Genomic DNA, 19,609 nt, shown 5'->3' on the forward strand with positions numbered 1-19,609 from the left:
TCTCTCCAGGTACCACCAAACCCCTGCGGTACCACAACCCATGTATAAAATAATCACTCAGACACTTAAATTACTTATAAACTGTATGGCCGTGGCAGGCTTCTTCTTATCTATTTCTTCTATCTTAAATTAACCCATTTCTATTAATCTATATTTTGCCACGTGGCTCGTGGCTTACCAGTACCTTACATTTCACTTGTCATGGTGGCAGCTGGCAGTATCTCCCTGCCCCAGCCTTCCACCTCCCAGAATTCTCTTCTCTTTTGTCCTGCCTATACTTCCTGCCTGGCTACTGGCCAATCAGAAGTTTATTTACACAGAGCGATATCCACAGCACTTCCTGATTAAACAGAGGCTGCACTCAGGGCAATTTAATGTCCCCCTTAATTATAAGTATATATTTGCACTTAAAACCAAATGTTTCAAAACTAACATGAAACTTTTTGTTGTTTTGCTTTGTCTTGAGTCTAGATGTTGCTGTGCCTCCTGAGCTGGCCTTGAGTTTGTGAACTTCTTGTCTCTGTCTCTGCAGAGCTGCAGGAAGAAGCAAATATCCACGTGGAACCAGTTTCTCTTTTTTGGAAAAAAAAAATCTGATTTCAAGTCTGTTTTATCTTTCCTTATTATATTTGGGCTTGACCTTTAAGTAAAGACCTTGCTTAACCTGGAGGCCATTTTCTCAGCTTCTTGACTTGAGAAAAATGTTCTCTTTCTGTTGAGTTCTAAGGAATTAAGCAAATGTTTGCCTAACCTTTGCTTCAAGCATAATCTCGCCTTTTAATAAAGTACACGCAAAAGGCTGCTCTACAAATCTGTCACAGCTCTGAGCCGTGTTCCTACCAGGAAGTGGAGGAATTAAAGAACTGTCTTGTTTGAATAGTAAGTTCTGTGTGATGAGTCTTAAAGTGAGGGCAGGCTGGAATGGCAAGAAGCTATGACTATAGGCTAGCGACAAGTCCTGTCACATCTTAATGTGGTGATGTGAGCTTGCAGGGAGCTGGCCATAGGCAGTTTGGAGGGCTTGCCACTGCCATGGGAATAACCTGGGAATAGCCTGGGAATAGCCTGGGAAAGAGCTGAGCCTTTGAGAAGAGGAGTGTTTTGCTTTCTCCTTCCCCTTGTTTGATATAGGTAGGGTACTATGATGTGGGAAGTCAAGGGGAAAGTTCCACCTCTTTGCTATTGTACCCTCTAGGATCTTTTTCCCCAGATGGGAAAGAATTACAATAATTATTGGTCACTCTGAACCACTGGCTAGGGCTTGGAAGACATACAGCTGTGTTACCACTTGTACCTTTGAGTGCTAAGCTTTCTCCCAGGCTCAGGCCCCTGGAGAGGACCTGCTTGTTAGAGGCAGGAAAAATCATGCTGGTAGTCTTAGGTTTTTTTTTTTTTTCAATAAATAGGCCATGAAAAAATAATAAAAGATAATAGATAATTATTTTTAATAATAAAAGAAAAATAATATCAAAGTGCAAAAACTTCCTTTAGGGAGTGAGTGCGGAGATCATCAGTAGGAGATCAGGAAAGGAAGGCAGGGAGGAGAAGAAAATCATAAAGGATGGGTTTGACGACAAGAAGGTTGTCATGTGTTCAGTCTTAATTAGGGGCATCTGGGAGACAGTGGGAACTACACAAGCAGGCCAGGCCCTTCCAGAGTGGGTATGACCATGTATTATACACCGCCTTCCACCAGTCATTGGCTACTTACTCCTGGGAGTGGGTGGGGGGAAAATCTCACACATTTGCAGATTGCCTTGAAAGGGTAAACTTGAGTGGCCTGATAGGTGATTAGGCACAGACAGTGGTGTAGACCAGGTTTCAATAACACAATTTTCTCTATTCTTTTAACTTTTCTATACAAAATCAGGAGGATTAACTATTCATAGTTAGTTTAATTCTCTTCTACATGTCAAATGACCTAGCACAAGCAACTTGGACCTGGAAAATCCATATAGACTTCCCAGCCTAAGCCAAGTTCTGCACTCTAGCCTTTGCTACAGAAACCCTGGATTGAGAGATGGAGGCTTTTGCATGCTTGCCTAATGGTCAAGATGCTATTTTATCACCCACTTGATTATTTCACCCTGTAGATATCTTCTTTATTTCCCTCCAAGTCTCAGGACTGAAGAAGTCAATAAATGCAGGACTTAGAGAACACTAACCCAACTTCCAACTGTTACTATGCCCTGTAGTCGTGTCTTACAGCCCTGTTTCTCGGGGTTCAGTCTAAAAAACAATATAATGTCACATGAGGACATGAGGCTGTAATTTGTTAAAGTTTAAATTCAATAGCAAGTAAAAAATAATAATAATGCCAGCTTTACTCAAGCTATGAACAGTAACAACTTAGACTATAGCAAAAGTTGAGTAGATTTTATCCAGCCTTTATCATACATGCTTTGAGCATATATAAAAAGGAACACATTTCAAATGAGGCATTAGGTCTCCCTTCTCCCCTTTTTCTCTTCCTCTTTCTGTCTCTGACAGGATCTTGATATGTAGCCCAGGATGGTCTCAAACTCCAACTCCCTAATGATAAGACTATAGGTGCACCACCATGCCCTATACATCTCTTTTGAATTTGCTCTTCTTGTGTATATGAGAACTGGTTGATACATTTCTCCCTTTCCCAGAACTGAAGCCTGGGCTTCAGAATATATTGCACGTTTTGTACTAATATCTAAGTAATTTCTCTATCCAAGAAATAAACAGTGTCAACATTGAACCCAGCATGCAATCCACAAAATGCAGAGACCCTCTAAGTATAATGGTGTGCTTAAGAAGATCTCCAGGTAAGGGTTAGACAGGAAGACAATGGCAAAGGAAGGAATATAAAGGAAAACAGAGATGCAAGTCGGGGAGCGACAGCTGGTGCTATTGAAGTCGACAGTGCTCACATTAGAGGGGCAAAGGAGTGCTATTTTTATTTGAAAAATAATAGGATATTGTAATCATCTCCAGGAAGAAGCCGTAAAGCAAACAGGACATGATAGCTGTTTGAAAAGCAATTAGGCTACCTCCCGCAGGAGACGGAAAATGGATTCCAGAAGAAATTCGAGGAACCCTTGTGACCTCATCATGTGTCTGCACTTCACAAGCCGGGAGCCCTCCTGGAGCTGATGTGGTAGGGATGGCAACTGGAGAGATGTCAAATCGGGGCCAAAGCAGCAAGAGGAACGTGCGGGGTGCAATGGAGAAAGCGGATCGTGGGTGCTTTTCCACAGGCTTCTGATTGCAGGTGCCAATTCTGACTGTGTCACAGACTGAGTATCTGATGAGTGTGCTGTGGCGAGTTTGCACAAACCTATTTTTCAGGTACCAGCTCGTTACACAAGAAGGACACTCCAGAATGGACTTGCAAAACTCACACTTGCCCAGATTGCTGCTTGGGCCTGCCTAACATTTGTCATTCTTTGAAAATCCACATATTGATTATTAACATCACCTCTTAGAGTAGGCAACTTCAACCTCAGTGCTGCTCACACAAGGGTACCCTTTCATGGGGTGCTGTCTTTAGCACCATCAAATATCAACACTTAAGCAGCATCCCTGGCTTAGTTACTCAATGCTAGTATTTCCTCCCAGCCATGCCTGGGAATTGCCAAATACTAATAGAAGGGACAGGTCACAGTGATGAGTCAAAATGGCCCTTGGTTAAGAACTATGTTGTTCACTGAAGAGGAAAATGAAGGGCTGCTATTCCACTAAACATATCCCTGAATAGTGTTGTGAACAGGTTATAGACAGCCATTGAGCTGGCTTCAGATCTCAGCTCCTGTACTCTACAACTCAAGTGACAGGGGACACGGTCCTGTCCTTTGTAGTCACCCCACAGCACCATACAAGACACTAGGAGTTGTGTTAATTGTTTTCCAGACAAGCTTCCACTCTGAGCACAAGGTGTTATTGCTGCTTTCTATAAATGAATTAAACCAACTAAAACAAATTATAAACTCTGCAGGGCTCCATATCAAAGGGAAACAGCAAGATGGATTTGAAAGAGAAACGTCAGCTTTTCCCTAACTTGTGGATTTGCAAATCTGTCAAATTTATTTGAAGATCTACAGCAAAGGCATATCAGTACCGCTTATCTGTGCCAGGTGTCAAGCAGATTTGAATATCATGCGTTGATGGCAGAAGGGGAAATGGAGGCTTCGTGAGTAACTATTCTGGATGCTTCCATGACAACCATACCTGGTTTCCTTTGGAAATGTTGCTCATTGTGCTGGTTCCAAGCTAACCACTGGAGGTCACCCTAGCCCTATCAAAGTTTCCCAGGACTAACATCTAAAGTTTCAGAATCCAGAGAAGTATGTCACAGAGGGAATGATGGTAGGTTAGACTGGCTTCAGGAGCTCCAGGGTGTGCAGGGGGACTTCCTGCATGTTCTGAGATGCTGTGAGGACGAAACAGTGAAAACTGACCCTATGCAGAGGCAGCTGCAGCGGATGAGGTCGGTGCAGAGGGCAGATGCCTCTGTCCATGAGCTTCTTGGGTTCCACTGATTTTTGTTTCCAATCTCTAGCACCCACGTCCTGCTGGAACCATCCTTGACTAAAGGCAGAACTGCATGGGAATGATGCTTGCCTACTACAATCCTTAGCCAATGACTTGTCTGTCAGCATAACAAAATACTGGAGATGGGAATGCTAATGAAGGACAGTTGTTTAGCTCACAGTTTGGGAAGGTAGGAAGTCCAAGAGAATGTTGCTGGCATCTGGTGAGGGCTTCTCTTGCTCTGTGGTAACACAGTAAAGGGGACGAGGCAAGATAGAGAGAGCAAGCGAAAGAGAGCCTGCTTTTACAACGAAGCCACTCCGGAGCCAATGCATTAATGAGCAGAGCCCTCATGACTCAACCATCTCCCAAGGGCCAAACATCTTAAATGTCCTCATTAATCCACTGATGCCTCTTCAGTCTACTGTCCAGAGCATGGGAGAAGCTTCTTCCTGACAGCAAAAGCTCTGTGTGTCCATCCATCTGTGGGGTCACTGAGAGAATGACTTAAACCTCAGTGAGGCATTAAGAGTATAGCTCAGAGGAAGGGCAATTGCCTAGCATCCATGAGACCCTGGGCTCGATCTTCTCTGCAATAACAATACTATTAGGGAAATACTTCGGAGTTAATTTTTAAAGTCCCTAAAATCATTTGAACTGAGGGAAGGCAAAGGAAAAGAAGTCAGAAGAGAGTTGACAAACCACAAGTAGCCTATGGCCCAGTAACATGGACACCCATTGGCCAGGACTTGGGAATTTCGCCTTTAGTGGATGAACCAAATGGCATTCATTTTCCCAAATCAACACAGCATTGCTTAAGCAAATTAAAATTCTGATCTCGACTAATTCATCGGGCTGGAATAAATTCACATGCTGAAGCGAAAGGGAGGAAGAGAGGAGAGGCAGGCAGAGGTGGGAGGTGGCAAGGCGCCTCCCAGCAACCTCTCAGCTCTCACTCCTCCAACGTGCTGACTTTAGCATGGCGCACACTTGAGAAAAGTGATTAAAGAGATTGCTCACATGTGACAGAAAAGTAATTTCCATTTAGAAAAATATTTAAATCAGGAGTTGGGAGCATTCTCTGTCTTAGTTAATAATGGGCTAGGTTACATGGAGAGTAGTTTATATAAAGCCTATGGATCAATATACCATTTTCCTGATTAAATTGCTGGTGTACTGTGGGATTTGTAAGGGATACCGCTGAGGAGGTGTCTGGAGACCTGAAATTGTGTTTCAAGGGTAAATAAGGAGTAGTGTAAGCTGGGGTGTAGCTAGAGGAGTTTTCTTGGTCTTTTTTTTTTTTTTCCCCCAGAGCTGAGGACAGAACCCAGGGCCTTGCGCTTGCTAGGCAAGCGCTCTACCACTGAGTTTTCTTTTTATCCACCACCACCCCCATTTTTAGATGAGGTTGACTGCCGATGGAGTAATGGGTTTCTTTCTAGTGCCTGTTCCTCTCCTGCCTCCCCTCGGAGCTGACATGCTCGCTCCCTCCTCCAGAGATTTGCTTAAATACTACACGAGCACACTTAGGTCTCTGTCTTCCTGTATTGAATTTGACCCACGAGGGTAAATTCAATAAGCATGAGCAGCAGTGACAGGCCACATTTATCTAAGGTCGAGAGTGGGTGATGCTAACAGTTATATTTCTCTCACACTTATGAAATATGCTGGAGTTTAAAACTTAACTCCTCAGAAAGACTGCCGCCAGGTGTAATCGCATAGTTCCTAGTGAACAACGAACTAAGTCACAAAGAGCGTCTTCATAGAAGCGGTTTGGGAGTCGTGGGTGGAACCAAGGCACCTGCCATTAGCTGGAATCTCCAGCTCAGCCCCAGTTTTCTTTCCAAATCCTACCCTCTCAGAAAAGCCTCAGGGAGTCCAGTTCCTCTCCCCCTGCCCTGGCGGAAGAGGGGGTGGGGTGGCTCCTTCCTGAAGGAAGCTAGCTGCTCAAGACTCCGCCTACCATGATGGGGCACAAACCCAGCTTGTGGAGGACAAGGCCCAACCCCTACAGGGTATTTAAGTCCCCTCCTTCAGAGAGGCCATGTGATTTCTCTCCTGGCTTCTTCACCTGCCTCATCTCTGGGGGCTAGAAAGTCACCCAGGAGTGCTTTGCTCAAATATATCTGGTCTTTTACTTTTTAATTCAGCTTGATCTGGCTTACTGCATTGGCAGAGAAACCTATTATGGTGTACAGAAAACTTACTAGCCATCACCTCATTATTTTCAGTAAAAGAGTATTTCTTTTCCTTTTTTTTTTTCTTTCCTGAGACAGGGTTTCTCTGTGTAGCTCAAGGCTGGCTTGATCTACCTACAAAGAGTTCCAGAATTGCCAGAGCTACATACAGAATCCCAGTCTCAGAAACAACAAAAAATTTTTAATCTTTTTTGGTGGGTTGTGGGGACGGCTGTGGATCATACCTATGGACGTGCTATGGAAATTGTTTTTGTTTGTTTGGTGGGGTTTTTTGAAGCAGGGTTTCTCTGTGTAGCTTTGGCTATCCTGTAATTTTATTTGTGAAAGAGTATTTCTGAGGGTGAAATTTTTAAAATAGAAATGTGGGTGCATACTATAGTTCAGAGTGGCCAGGAACTCACTGTGTAGCCCAGGCTGACCTTGATCTCATGGCAATCTTCCTGCTTCAGTCTCCCTCTTCGGCATTAAGATTACCATGCCCGGCTAAAAGTGGGCATTTAAATTGTTAACTCTGACAGTTGATTCATATAGTCCTTCCCCTTTGCAACACCACACAGCAAGTCTGAGAAGCCCTTTCTAGGCCTGGTTTGGACATGGTCTCATTAATTCATGGTCAGGAAGTTGAAGGACAGGCTTCTGATCTGTAATTGACCTTGAATTCAAGTGTGTGTGTGTGTGTGTGTGTGTGTGTGTGTGTGTGTGTGTGTGCGCGCGCGCGCGCATGCAGAGTGTGATAATTATTTGCAACATTCCTTATAGACAACTTCAGAAAAATCTAAGCAGAAAACCTTGGTGTCTGAAAAGAAAAAGATGTTTGAAATTAATTCACTTAAACAAGAACACTGCTTCCTCAAATGTTTCACAGATGTTTTAAAATCCCCTCACTTTAAATGTAATCTCATTGCTATTTATTTGTATCTATTATGTATTGTATACTATATGGAGTGGTTTGTACGGAGTGACTCATCTACCTCAATTTTCATAATTATGCTCAAAGTTAATTGTGATTGCCCCCAAAACATTGCTATTCCCACTTTGAGGATGAATGAGTTGGGAAGCAAGACAATTGTCACACCAACAGAAGCCCGAACACCACTTCTCACTTAGAGACTCTCCTGTGTCTGGATAAGTTAAAGTTGATTCTTGCTACAATCCAGCCATGGAGATGATGCTAATCTGTGTGAAGTCAATAAGACAGAGGTTTAAAGAAATTCGAACCTTTATCCCTGCACGTAACGCATGGCCAGGAATTGGCAGTAAACATTACTTCGAATCTCCACCATAGCCTGGGCTTCCTACCCATCATCAGCTTCTCCAAACCACTAAACTACCTGACAAATTTGGTATGCAACTAGATGGTGAGTGCATGTACCCATGTAGGCATGTGCATGCAGAGAGCAGTGGTCAACTTTGAATGTCAAGCTTGTTGTTTAAAACAGGGTCTCTCACTGGGACTTAGGGCTCTTTGATTAGGCTCAGCTAGCTAGACGGTGACCCTCAGGGATTCACCTGTCTCTACCTCTCCAGCTCTGGGATTACAAGTGTGCTCCATCATACTTGTGTTTTGTTTGTTTGTTTTTACACTCAGGTGTTGGGGGCCAAACTCAGGGCCTCATGACCAACCAAGCTATCCCACCAGCCTGCACAGATTCCTAGATACTGTACAGCAAACCAGCTCCTCTTGCCTTTCATCAGTTTCTGTAACTTCATTGTGATTACTTTCAGCCAGGACTTCTTAGATTTTATTTTCCACTCACAACCCCTTTGTATCCAAGAAGCTTTGACACAATCTTGAATATATGAATATATAAAGCAGGTATACAAATCAAACATTTAATGATAATAAATCATAAAGAAATTTATATTAAAACAACTCTCTGTGTGTATAAAATATTACTATTTATTAAAAGCAAAAATCATACTTATCAAAATATGCTTTGATTGAGGTAGCTATGCTTATTTATCTTTACATAAAGAAATCTCTTGAGCCAGTGAGAAGGCTCAGTGGGTAAAGGCACTTGCACACAAGCCTCATGACCAGAGTTCTAGCCTGAGATCCCACAAGTAGCAGGAGAGAACTGACTCCTGAGAGTTGTCCTCTGACCTTCACCTTTGTGTATGTTCTCTCTCTCTCTCTCTCTCTCTCTCTCTCTCTCTCTCTCTCTCTCAATAAAACAAAAGAAATGTTTTTCAAGAAATCTTGTCTAAATATTTGGTAGTATAGTAATTAAAGCATTGTCAATATTTTCAGAAGTGATCAATATTTCCATTTCTATTTGTCAATGCTGAGATTTCCAGTCAACATAAACATGTAGGGCAAAATGACACAAGCGTGTTTAGGGCCATTTCAGAAATTGTTTCAAAGTCTGTCCTAGTCCCAAAATTAATTAAACATATTTTATTAAACCTGGGTCAGCAACTCCAACAGCAGTCTTTAAAGGCAAATGTTCTGACACAAGGGAACCCAAACATACACTAATGTGATGCACGTCAAGGACTGATGGTAGGAAATACTGAAAGTCCACTTTCCAGAATTAACACATCACCCTTCTATAGGAGCAGTCTGTAGCAGGAATCTTAGAAGGTCTTATTAATAAAATCAAACTCAGAGGCCAGTTATTGGGGTGAATGCTGGAATATCAGAGAGACTGAACAAGCCACAACTACCTCACTTTGCCAATTCCTCAGCTAGTCTTATTTCCTCAAACTGGAAGCTTCTGAGTCCTCATCCAGAATGGGGCTCATCTGAACTGCTGCTCCAAAGCCTAAAAGCTTAACCAGCTTTTAGTTTCTGGTCTTCACACCTTATATATCTTTCTCTTTCTGCCGTCACTCCCTGGGATTATAGGCTCACTTTCTGGGATTATAGGCGTGTGTCACCATGCCTGGCTGTTTCTAAGGTGGCCTTGAACTCAGAGATCCAGAGGGATTTCTGCCTCTGGAATGCTAGGATTAAAGTGAGTGCCACCATTTTCTGGCCTCTATGTCTGTCTAGTGGCTGACCCCAGATAAATTTATTAGGGTGCACAATATTTTGGGGAACACAGTACCACCACAGCAGGCAGCATCGTGTGCAGAGTAAAAGCAGCACAATTCATAGCCTATAGTCTCCAACCTGAGCTGTGGTGCTTCAGCTGGTGTTTGTTGGCAGGATGTGGTATGGGGACACGTACAATGGCAGGTGCACGTGTGTGTGGAGAACAAAGGCACACTGCAACACAAGTAGGAACTGTCGGAATTAACAATTTTTACAATGCTTCATAATTTGATTAATACGACTGACTCTTACTTTGCCTTTCAAGCATGTGGAGGCCCTGGGTTCAGTCAAATAAAATAAATAATTTAAAAAGTAGAGTCTATGACCCCACAAGGAATTCTAGTTTGTTAGCTTCTTCGATAGCTCGATGCACGAGCTGGTTTGGGTCATCATGCATTAGGAACATTTTACTGTTCCTACCTTTGACTATAGGACCCCAGATGAGATTGCAGCCCACAATGTAAGGCGCTAACCTTTCAGCAGAGTCAGCCTCTATGGTAGACCCTGAATCTATAGCCATGCACTTTCCCTGTGCCTCCACAGGGAGAAGGTTCTTGCTCGCATTCTGTGAGGTCAGAGACTGAGGATTGAATGTCCTTTTTCTTTCACAAGGAGCCAGGACGAGCTACATGGTAGAAGTAAATGCTTTCTAAACTGAGTTCATGATGTCCCAAACTGAAAGACGGTGTTGGCCGCTCCCCTGCTTTGTTTCATCTTGTTTAATCACTCTGTGGTCATCTGTGGGCCACAAGAGCTGAGTGATCGAAGGAGGAGGACACATTGGGGCTTCACACTGTGTCTTGGCTAACAGAATGAGTTTGGGTAGCTGAAACTCTCCAGAATGGAGCAGGGGCATGCTAACACTCAGGTGCCAGGTTCAGCTACCCCAGTATATGACTAACAAGTATAGCAAAATCCTTAGGCAGTGTAATACAACAGTCCTTAACCTTGAGGTATCAATGAAGCTCACAAGCTAGATTTTCCAATGGGTCACAGACTATTTTTAAAATTATCTTATTTTATTGAGCCCTGGGCCTCCACATGCTTGAAAGGCAATCTCCCTACCACTGAGCTGTAGCCACAGCATCTTCTGAATTTATTATTTCAAAATACGCTTTCACTAAGTTGCCTGGGTTGGCCTTAAACTTGCTTGGTAACCCCATTAATTCTTGTACTTGAGAGCCTCCACAGTAGCTAGAATTATAGACCCATACTACCCACCTCCACTCAAACATCTTTTAGTGTGTGTGTGTGTGTGTGTGTGTGTGTGTGTGTGTGTGTGTGTGTGATGGGATGCCTGCATGCCACATCACAAATGACACACGCAGAGGTCCAAGGACAACTTGAAGGAGTCAATTCTTCCCTGCTATCATGTGGCTCACAAGGCTCGAACTCAGGCTATCAGGATTGGCAGCCAGCATCCTTGCCTCCTAAGCAACCATAGCATCTCTAATTTCTTTTATGAATATAATTCATTGACAACCACTTTTTGTGCCATTTTTTTAATTTGAAGATTACATTTTGCAATCTTCCCACGCCCTTCTCTTCCTCTTCCAACTCTTTTCATGTCCCCCAAAACAATCCCTCTCAAATTTATGACCCCTTCCTCTACACTAATTTTTATTAAATACGTATGCATATACAACATGCTGTGTCTAATTAATGTTGCCCTTATTTTCATATGTTTAGGACTGGTGTCTTAGGATTGGAGTCTCAGAGATGGAGGGAGGGAGGGAGGGAGGGAGGGTGGGAGGGAGGGAAGAGAAGAAGAAGAAGAAGAAGAAGAAGAAGAAGAAGAAGAAGAAGAAGAAGAAGAAGAAGAAGAAGGGAGGAAGGGAAGAAGGGAAGGAGAGAGGAAGGGAGGGAGGGAGGGAGGGAGGGAAGGAGGGAGGGAGGGAGGGAGGGAGGGAGAAGAAACAAAGAAAACTGGTTCTCTTTCCCTCTGTCAGCAGCCATTGACTGCCTGTGTCACTTCACCTAGTGGTGGGTTTTGTGAAAATTTTCTCCATCCATGTTGCCATGCCAATTGCGGTCTTTTCAGTTTTGAGCAGGTAGTCATATTACTGACTGTTCATGGAAACAACATCCCTGTCGTGCCCAGAAGACACTATCACACAACAGAATTTACAACCTGTTAAAAAGGCTAAAATGCCATTGCTCTCAACAAGGACAGAAGTCCCCATCAGCAAAGGGGACCAGAATGGCTCTCCCACCACTCATTCTCTGCAGACCGGTAGACTATGTTATGATACAGGACAGGATGAGGAGGAAGGCGTTAAGAATGTTGAAATCCTTTGAACCTTGGGAGGGTTGCCTTATCACTCATGTTCACTGGCTTTTTAAATATTTCTCTATGAGATAAGGGGAAAGGTGGGGGAAGGCCAGCCTCTCTTATGTGCACAGAAATCCCTGGAGATCATATGGAAAAGCAAATTCTGATTTGGAGGTTTTTCCAGGGCCCTGAGATCTGTACTGTAACCAGTTCCCAGAGATGAATTTGCATCAGAGGGTAGATAGGATTGTCATGCCCTGCATAGTGAATGCTCTTTATTTTTATATAGATGTGCCCCCAGAAGGTTTAAACCAGTGACTTCCCTACTCCTGGATGAGGTCAGTCCTGGAGGATAAGAATTTCTTGGAGCAGGCAGGAATACTACATCCATACAGGAATGCTACAGAAGACCTCAGCTTGGGGAGTGAGGCTGGAATCCTCACACCAAAATGATAGAGCAAGAGTTGTGCTACATATCTCCAAGAAAGATGAGGTCTGGGATAAGGAGGCCAGCAATCAAGAGGAATTAGAGAATGGGTAAGTGGAAATTATCTTAAAACTTTTGCAAGCCCTAGGTGCTGCCTGGGAACTTACCTTTCATGACATAAATACCTTTCATGAGCTAGAATAAACTATGGCATTGTTTTGGTTTTGGTTTTGATGCTATTTTACTTGTGTGTGCTTCATAAAAATTTGGCAAAGTGATATTCACCCAAAGCAGAAAAAAACAGACTCAAGTCTCTGACTCATCCTAAGAATTCTCTCTACTTCCTTATTTACAGGATAACCAGACCACAGAAAACTGGACAGCCAACCTCACTCCAAGTCCCCAACACTATCTCTGCCCAAAAGTTAGCATGATTAAAGAAAGAAAGAAAGAACTTAAAGACTATGAAAGTCTTTCCTTTGGTGGGGGCATATCATAAAGATTTTAATTATAAGTAAACAAACAGAAATTCATGAGTATATCAGAAAATTACATTAGTCTTACACAGTCAATGCAGATTCACAGTCAAACATAGAAAGCCTTGTGGACACCTCCCGCGTCAGGTATCAAGGCAAGCAGAAGCAGACGTGGAAGGCACTGAACTCTTGGACTCACAACCAACTCTCCACCCCACCTCCCATTTTTACTGGGAACACTCTAATTTTAAGAAAGGGGAAATATCACAATTGACTTTCTTAGAATTTAAAATACCATAAGAAAGGAAAAAGTATCATGTTTGGGTGTGGGTAGTAGAACTAAGGTACAGCTCACAAAGGAAAATCCATTTTCTCCTGGTAAAATACTGTTCCATAATTTCCTTTTTTGTGTTTTATTTTTTTGTTTTTTGTTTGTTTGTTTGTTTTTTGAGCTGAGGATTGAACCCAGGGCCTTGTGCTTGCTAGGCAAACACTCTACCACTGAGCTAAATCCCCAACCCAATTTCCTTTTTTAAATTAAGGAATTTTTTATTCTTTTTACATACCAGCCACAGATTCCCCTCTCTTCCTTTCTCCCACCCCTTCAGCCTCCCCCACAACATATCCCCATTCCCTCCTCCAACAGTTTAGACTGTTACATGATTTTAGTATAATATTTTATTTATTCTTTGAGAATTTCACACAATATATTTTGGTTATATTCACCCCAGACTGCTCCCAGATATACCCCTACATCCCTCTTCCAACTTCATGACTCCTCCCATGCTTAAAATAATCCAGAGTCCAATTAGTGCTCTCCATACCCTTGTGGGTGTGGAGTCATCCACTGGAACATGGTCAACCTACCAGGGACCACACCCATACAGTAAACTGACTCTCTCCCACCTAGTGGCCATCAATGGTCAATAACAGCTCCTCAGTTGGGGGCAGCCCCTCCTGACTCCATGCTGTAATATCAACCAGCTTGATCTTGTGTAGGTCTTGTTCAGGCAACCACAGCTGCTGTGAGCTCATGGGGACAGAGGTCCAGTTACATAATGTTTTATCCAAGGAAAGATAATTGAAGTAAGTGCATCTTTGACTCCAGGTAGAAACATGGCATCGCAACTGCTCAAAAGATTACAAACACTGGACAAGAGCTCAGTAGGCCTTCACTACTACTACTAGTAGTACTACTACTACTAGTACTACTACTACTAACACACACACACACACACACACACACACACACACACACACACACACACGTATATACATACATATAACAAAAACATGCTATTGCATCCTCCCTTAAGTGTTAATCTAAATGGGACTGCCAATCACCTAGACAGAAAACCACCACTGAAGAACACTGTCTGTTATACCTGAAGACACATTAAGGAAACTGGAGGGGAAAATATCCCCTTAATGAGCTCTATACCCTAGATGTCTTTCCATGCAGTTGCTTATAGATCCTCACTGCTTAGCCTGCTCTCTGAGTTCTAATTTAAAGAGCATAATCTTTCCTTCCTCCACTTTCTGTCTCTTTTTCAAGTACTAGCCCAAATCCTAAGCCCCCGTGCCCTGGCATGCTGGGCATTCCCATCTCTAAAGAGCACTCCATCTTTTGCAGCGGCTGACAAGAGATGGCTACCTCAGAAAGTATGGCTTCCTCTCTTCCTCTCATCCACTCCCCTCCTCCCAGAAGCTGCCCAGAGTTTTCTTCTGGGTCTGCTTAAAAAATTGTTTTAACCTATGAGACTGGGAACCTGCAAAGGTGGTAGGAAAAGATAAGGGCATGCTCATATTTTACAGCAGCACATTGGGTACTTACTTCTTGTAGAAAGGAGTCTGCTTGTCCACACTGTGTCTAGCCTGGCACACAATACTAACAGTTTGTTTAATTGGAGTTGGCCTTTAACCTAGACACATAACCTAGGTGGTGCCTCAGTGCAGGGTCAGTGGCCCTTGCGCACAGAAGCACTGCTACACAGAGAAAGATGATAATTAGTGAGATACTCAGTGAGGGGACAATGAGGGCAGATTCACCAACATTGGGAATCTCCAAGACAAAGCTGACCCCCACACCAGAGAGATACGACTAACCTCTGCAGAGACTCATACTAGCTATAGCTGTAGATGGGGAGAGAATGGTAGATTTGGGGACATGGCCTCTGTCTTCCCAGATTCCTGGCTCTCTGAATAAAATGCAGCTTGAATTCAATTCCTGTTTCTTCTCTCTGGTTTTTGGTATGACTGGCATCAGGAATTTCAGTTTTTCATTTATAAAAGGGGACCCCTGGCTTCCCAGCAACATTCCAAGGTAACTTGTTAATGCATTACACTTGTTCAGAGGGATTTGTGTGGAAAGAAGAAGGGAAAGTAGAGACAGAAGCAGAGGAAAAAGTCTTCAGACTTGGATTTGGCTGTCCCTTTTCATGACTCAGAGCTTGAAAAAGATCCAGACAGGCAACAGAGTAAAAGGAAACTGTTCCCCCAAAAGAGTTTCCAAAGATTGTCATCCTCAGTACATACACACAGATTTATTTAAACAGGAGGAAACATAAATTGGTCTTTCAGAATGTAATGTTATCCCCACTGAAATAACACATGAATATTTCTAAAAGAAAAATCCAGAGACATAGTCCAACTATTCATGAGTCCAGAAGCTCTTTTTATACCTAACATCCTTATATCCAAGGGTATCAAGTATAAAGAATAATAATACTAGATTATCCTGACAAGTACAGTATTAAGACCTTCATTGACCAATGAGACAAATAACAGAAAACACGTTCAAAAGTCAGACTTTTAACTCACCAACCTTATGAACCTGAAAGCCAGAGCTGGGAAGAATGGCCTTTTAAAAATAGCTACAAATCAAACACCTTGTGTGTACCTCACTGAGCAACTGAAGATTGTCTTCCCTGCAAATTAAGTCTTTGGTTACATACGACTCATGTCATTCAAACAGCACTCTGTGCAGCCTGTGGGAAGACTGGGGTGAGGAAACAAGACCAAGTTGAAAATTCCCATATATTGGCTCCTTCTAGATCTGTGCTTCTGCTACCAAACAAAGCCAGAAAGCTGTAAATATACTGCTTTGGTTATTTCCATTTCTTGTCTTCATCATTGGTGTTTCCATTATAGCTTCAGTTTTAACCAATTTCTTATTCACAGAAGAAGTCAATATCCTGGGGAAAAAGATTGAACTTTCAGGCTAGACAAAAAAAAAAAAAAAAAAAAAAAAAAAAAAAAAAAAAAAGCAAAAAAGCACATGTAGATTTTTAATTTAAAATAAGATTTAATAATAGAGAAATTTGGACTTATGATAAGTCAAGGTTGAAAACCTAAGGATTTAAAATAATTATCACTTCAAGTCAAATACCATTTAAAATGAAGGTCTTCCAATACATCTCTAGTTCGTAGTTATGACAGATGGTGCACAGTGCCACGATGCAATGACAGGTGAGCCACATCTGTTAGGCTGGGCTATGTTTGAAGCACAGCCGTCAGCTTGGGAAACGCACTTCAAAACAACCCTCTTGCGAAGGAGCTTAGAAAAGATCTTTCTTTTCTGCCACAGTTTACAGGGCCCCAGGGCAGTGGGAAGAGCAGGATTTTATTTAATGCATAAGTGGAGTTTATCTGCCACAAAGATAAGACTCAAAGAGCTTTCTAGAATACTTCAAAATATCTTCTCAAAAACAGGTGCTAATTTTTTCTTCAATCTACCTTTCATAAAACGGTCAGAAAGAACAGCTTAGTAATTTTTTAGTTCCTTTCTCTGTGGCATAGATACCTTCCAGGATAACTTACATTTAAAACAGAAAGAGAATTGTGTTGTATACTTGAAATATGCTAAGTTAGTCTTCATTAACACACACACACACACACACACACACACACACACACACACACACACACGAGAGAGAGAGAGAGAGAGAGAGAGAGAGAGAGAGAGAGAGAGAGAGAGAGAGAGATGGAGTAACTATATGAGGTGGCAAGTGTGAATTATCAATCAGCTTTGGCAGGATGATCACTTTATGATATATATATATACATCAAAACATCAAGTTTTACATATTCAATATACAATTTCACTTCTCAGTTATATCCCTGATAAAGATAAAATACAGTTCTTAAAAATTGAAACATTTAAAAAAATCAACTCAGAGTGATTGTAGTGTGTGAAGAAAGTCTGCCGACCTCACAAGGTTGATAGTCAATATGTACATTCTAAATGTCACTATCTCATAAAAGTCACCTGTTTTATGCAGCATATAGTAAGTTGAAGAACACACTTCTTTTTTAAGAACAAGTCTACACTACTCCAAGATCCAAGTCATCCTCTAACCACCTTTGAGATGCTTACCGTGGTTGGTACTTCCTTGGTGGCCTCCTGGTATACTCGTTGCTCTTCAACCAAGTTGCAGGGAAAATAACCTACAATTCCCATCTCATCCTGGTGGTCACCATAAACCTGTGTGCCCAGAACAGCAGCAGTCAGGGGAAGCTGATATCAGGAGGTTTCAGAAGCTTCTTTCCTCATAATGAAAATGACATGAGCCAGAGCTTCCCTTGTGCTGTGCATTCCAGGGAATTCAGAGCAAATCTGAAACTCACCGTTGGCACCAGGAGTTGTGTGTCTGTTCTTTTGGGGGAGGACCTGACTGTCTCACTACTTTAACTTTACTTCATTTTCTGCAGTTTCATAGCTTGCCTGAGGTCTTCTGAATTCTATAAAAAGTTAAGGTCAATAAAAATTTTAAAGCAAATGGACACTCATTTTAAAATATGTATACTTTCCACTTCTTGACAATTCAAAGGGACATATATTGAGTACATTCTGATTGAATCCTTCATCAATTTAGAGTGTGTCTTTGGGATAACATCAACAGTGCTCCCTGGGCTCTACTTGCTTTGTGGGTACATTTTAACTCAAGAAAGCAGCTCCTGAAGAACCAAAGAGGCTTTTAACTTTTCCTAAAGGAACATTCTATTTAGATTGACCACTAACACGTAACTCTTCCTATTGGAAAATCCTCTAGACATTTTCTGAAAGAGACTCAACTTCTTTGCAATGAAGACGCCTCAGCATGCATGATTTTTTGCTTTTCAGAACATCATTTTGACTTACCTTCAAGTTTGTCATGAGATTTTTTTTTTAATACAATAGCATACAATGATTTGAATTTTTGTGTTTCTGTTTACATTCCCCACATTGTCTTTAGAGCTACTATTAGGCATTAAAGGGGTTGAAAATGGGAAAGCCAGGAAAAGTTAAGAGCAACATAAGTAAGAAATATATATATGTTTAAAAAAATTTCATCTTACACTGCCAGCCCAAAACTCTCCAGCTCCATTTTCTTTTACCAACTTGGAGTAAACATAGATCTGCTGTCCTTTCTTGACATTGATGAACCTACAGTCTGGGGCGTTGTAATCGTCCTGTGCTTTAGCCAGAGAAATAGTATCTGGAAGAAACAAAAAATGAAGTGACTGGATATCCTAAGAGTAAAAAGGCAAAGCATATGCGGAATGTAGAAAAGTCCAGCTGGGCTGCAAACACAGAGAGAAAGCCAGGAGATAAAAAGCTGCAGCAAAACCTTCGGCATGTGAATTCTGCACAGTTTGACACCAAACACAGACCACAAGATACAGTGCTGAGAATGCACACACATTTAAGATTCACTACAAAGCACATATTTTTGATCATATGATAGGAAGACAATGCAAACTGAACCATTAACAAGTCCTTACAGACACACTCCTCATCTGCACACAGCTTCTTAGAAGAAAGTTTATCCATAAACACTCCATGCCCAGCACATAGAGCCACAAGGCCCCCAATCAAAAGAATCACTATTTTTGCCATCTTCCTTTTTCGCTGTTTTGACTAGCATGCTTCGCCTGACTTTGTGTTCTTTTATTTCAAAGCCAGACCTCTAGGTAAATACCCAGCCAATAGGAAGGGGCCACCCCCACCCAGGCTTTCATAATGTGTGTTCCTGGATTCCAGAGGCTTTTTAGCATTTCATTTCCCAGAAAGAGTCAAATTCTGTGTCTGTGTTCCATGCAAATGGTACACTACGGTTAAAGTTACTTCTGCCATGGCTTGTGGTGACCACCAGCAAGGCACTGTTGAGAGGACTGTGAGAATGCTAAGCATTGTTTATTTTTCTGTTTTGCCCTCTGATCCTTTCAGTGGATGAGCAAACATTTGTGGAAGGTAGAAATCTGTTCAAGATGTAAAACAGGCTGGGGAGACAGCTCAGTGGATAAAACGTTTGCTGTGTGAGCATGAAGAATAGGGTTCAGAACCCAGAGCCCCCCCACAAACTGAACAGGCTTGGTGGCCCACCTGCTATTCCAGCACTGTAGAGACAGCCATAGGCATCCTTGAGGTAAGCTGGCTAACTAGACTAACGGGAATTGGCAAGCTCTGAGTTCAACACTAATCCCAAGTATTAAAGAGAAAAATTGAGGAAGACAGTTAATGTCAACTTCAGGCCTCCTCAGGAACACATATGCATCCACACACATGTGAACACACCACACACACACACACACACACACACACACACACACACACACACACATACACACACACCAAGCCACACAATATACATTTTTAAAAAGTAAAAATGCCTTGAGTATAAAATTTATTTCTAGTAATTCTAATAAAATTCTAGATTT

The 19,609-nt window shown here is 42.1% G+C and overlaps 1 protein-coding gene across 1 annotated transcript; it reads right to left on the reverse strand.

The window, feature by feature from the left end:
- Positions 1 to 16,080: 16,080 nt before the first annotated feature.
- Otor (otoraplin) lies at positions 16,081 to 18,788 on the reverse strand. Its single transcript, XM_036183539.1, has 4 exons — positions 18,674 to 18,788; positions 18,248 to 18,387; positions 17,286 to 17,393; positions 16,081 to 16,104 (listed from the first exon to the last, which is right to left on the reverse strand). The coding sequence occupies exons 1-4, from the start codon at positions 18,786 to 18,788 to the stop codon at positions 16,081 to 16,083; spliced, it is 387 nt and encodes a 128-aa protein (XP_036039432.1).
- Positions 18,789 to 19,609: the final 821 nt, after the last annotated feature.

This window comes from Onychomys torridus, chromosome 4 (genome assembly GCF_903995425.1).
Source record: "Onychomys torridus chromosome 4, mOncTor1.1, whole genome shotgun sequence".
NCBI lineage: Eukaryota > Metazoa > Chordata > Mammalia > Rodentia > Cricetidae > Onychomys > Onychomys torridus.

Coding starts and splice junctions, on each gene's coding strand:
- Otor (XM_036183539.1), bottom strand. CDS start 18,788: ATGGCAAAAATAGTGATTCTTTTGATTGGGGGCCTTGTGGCTCTATGT. Junction 18,388..18,673: donor TGCAGATGAGGAGTGTGTCT/GTAAGGACTTGT, acceptor TGTTTCTTCCAG/ATACTATTTCTCTGGCTAAA. Junction 16,105..17,285: donor CCAAGGAAGTACCAACCACG/GTAAGCATCTCA, acceptor CTTTTTCCCCAG/GATATTGACTTCTTCTGTGA.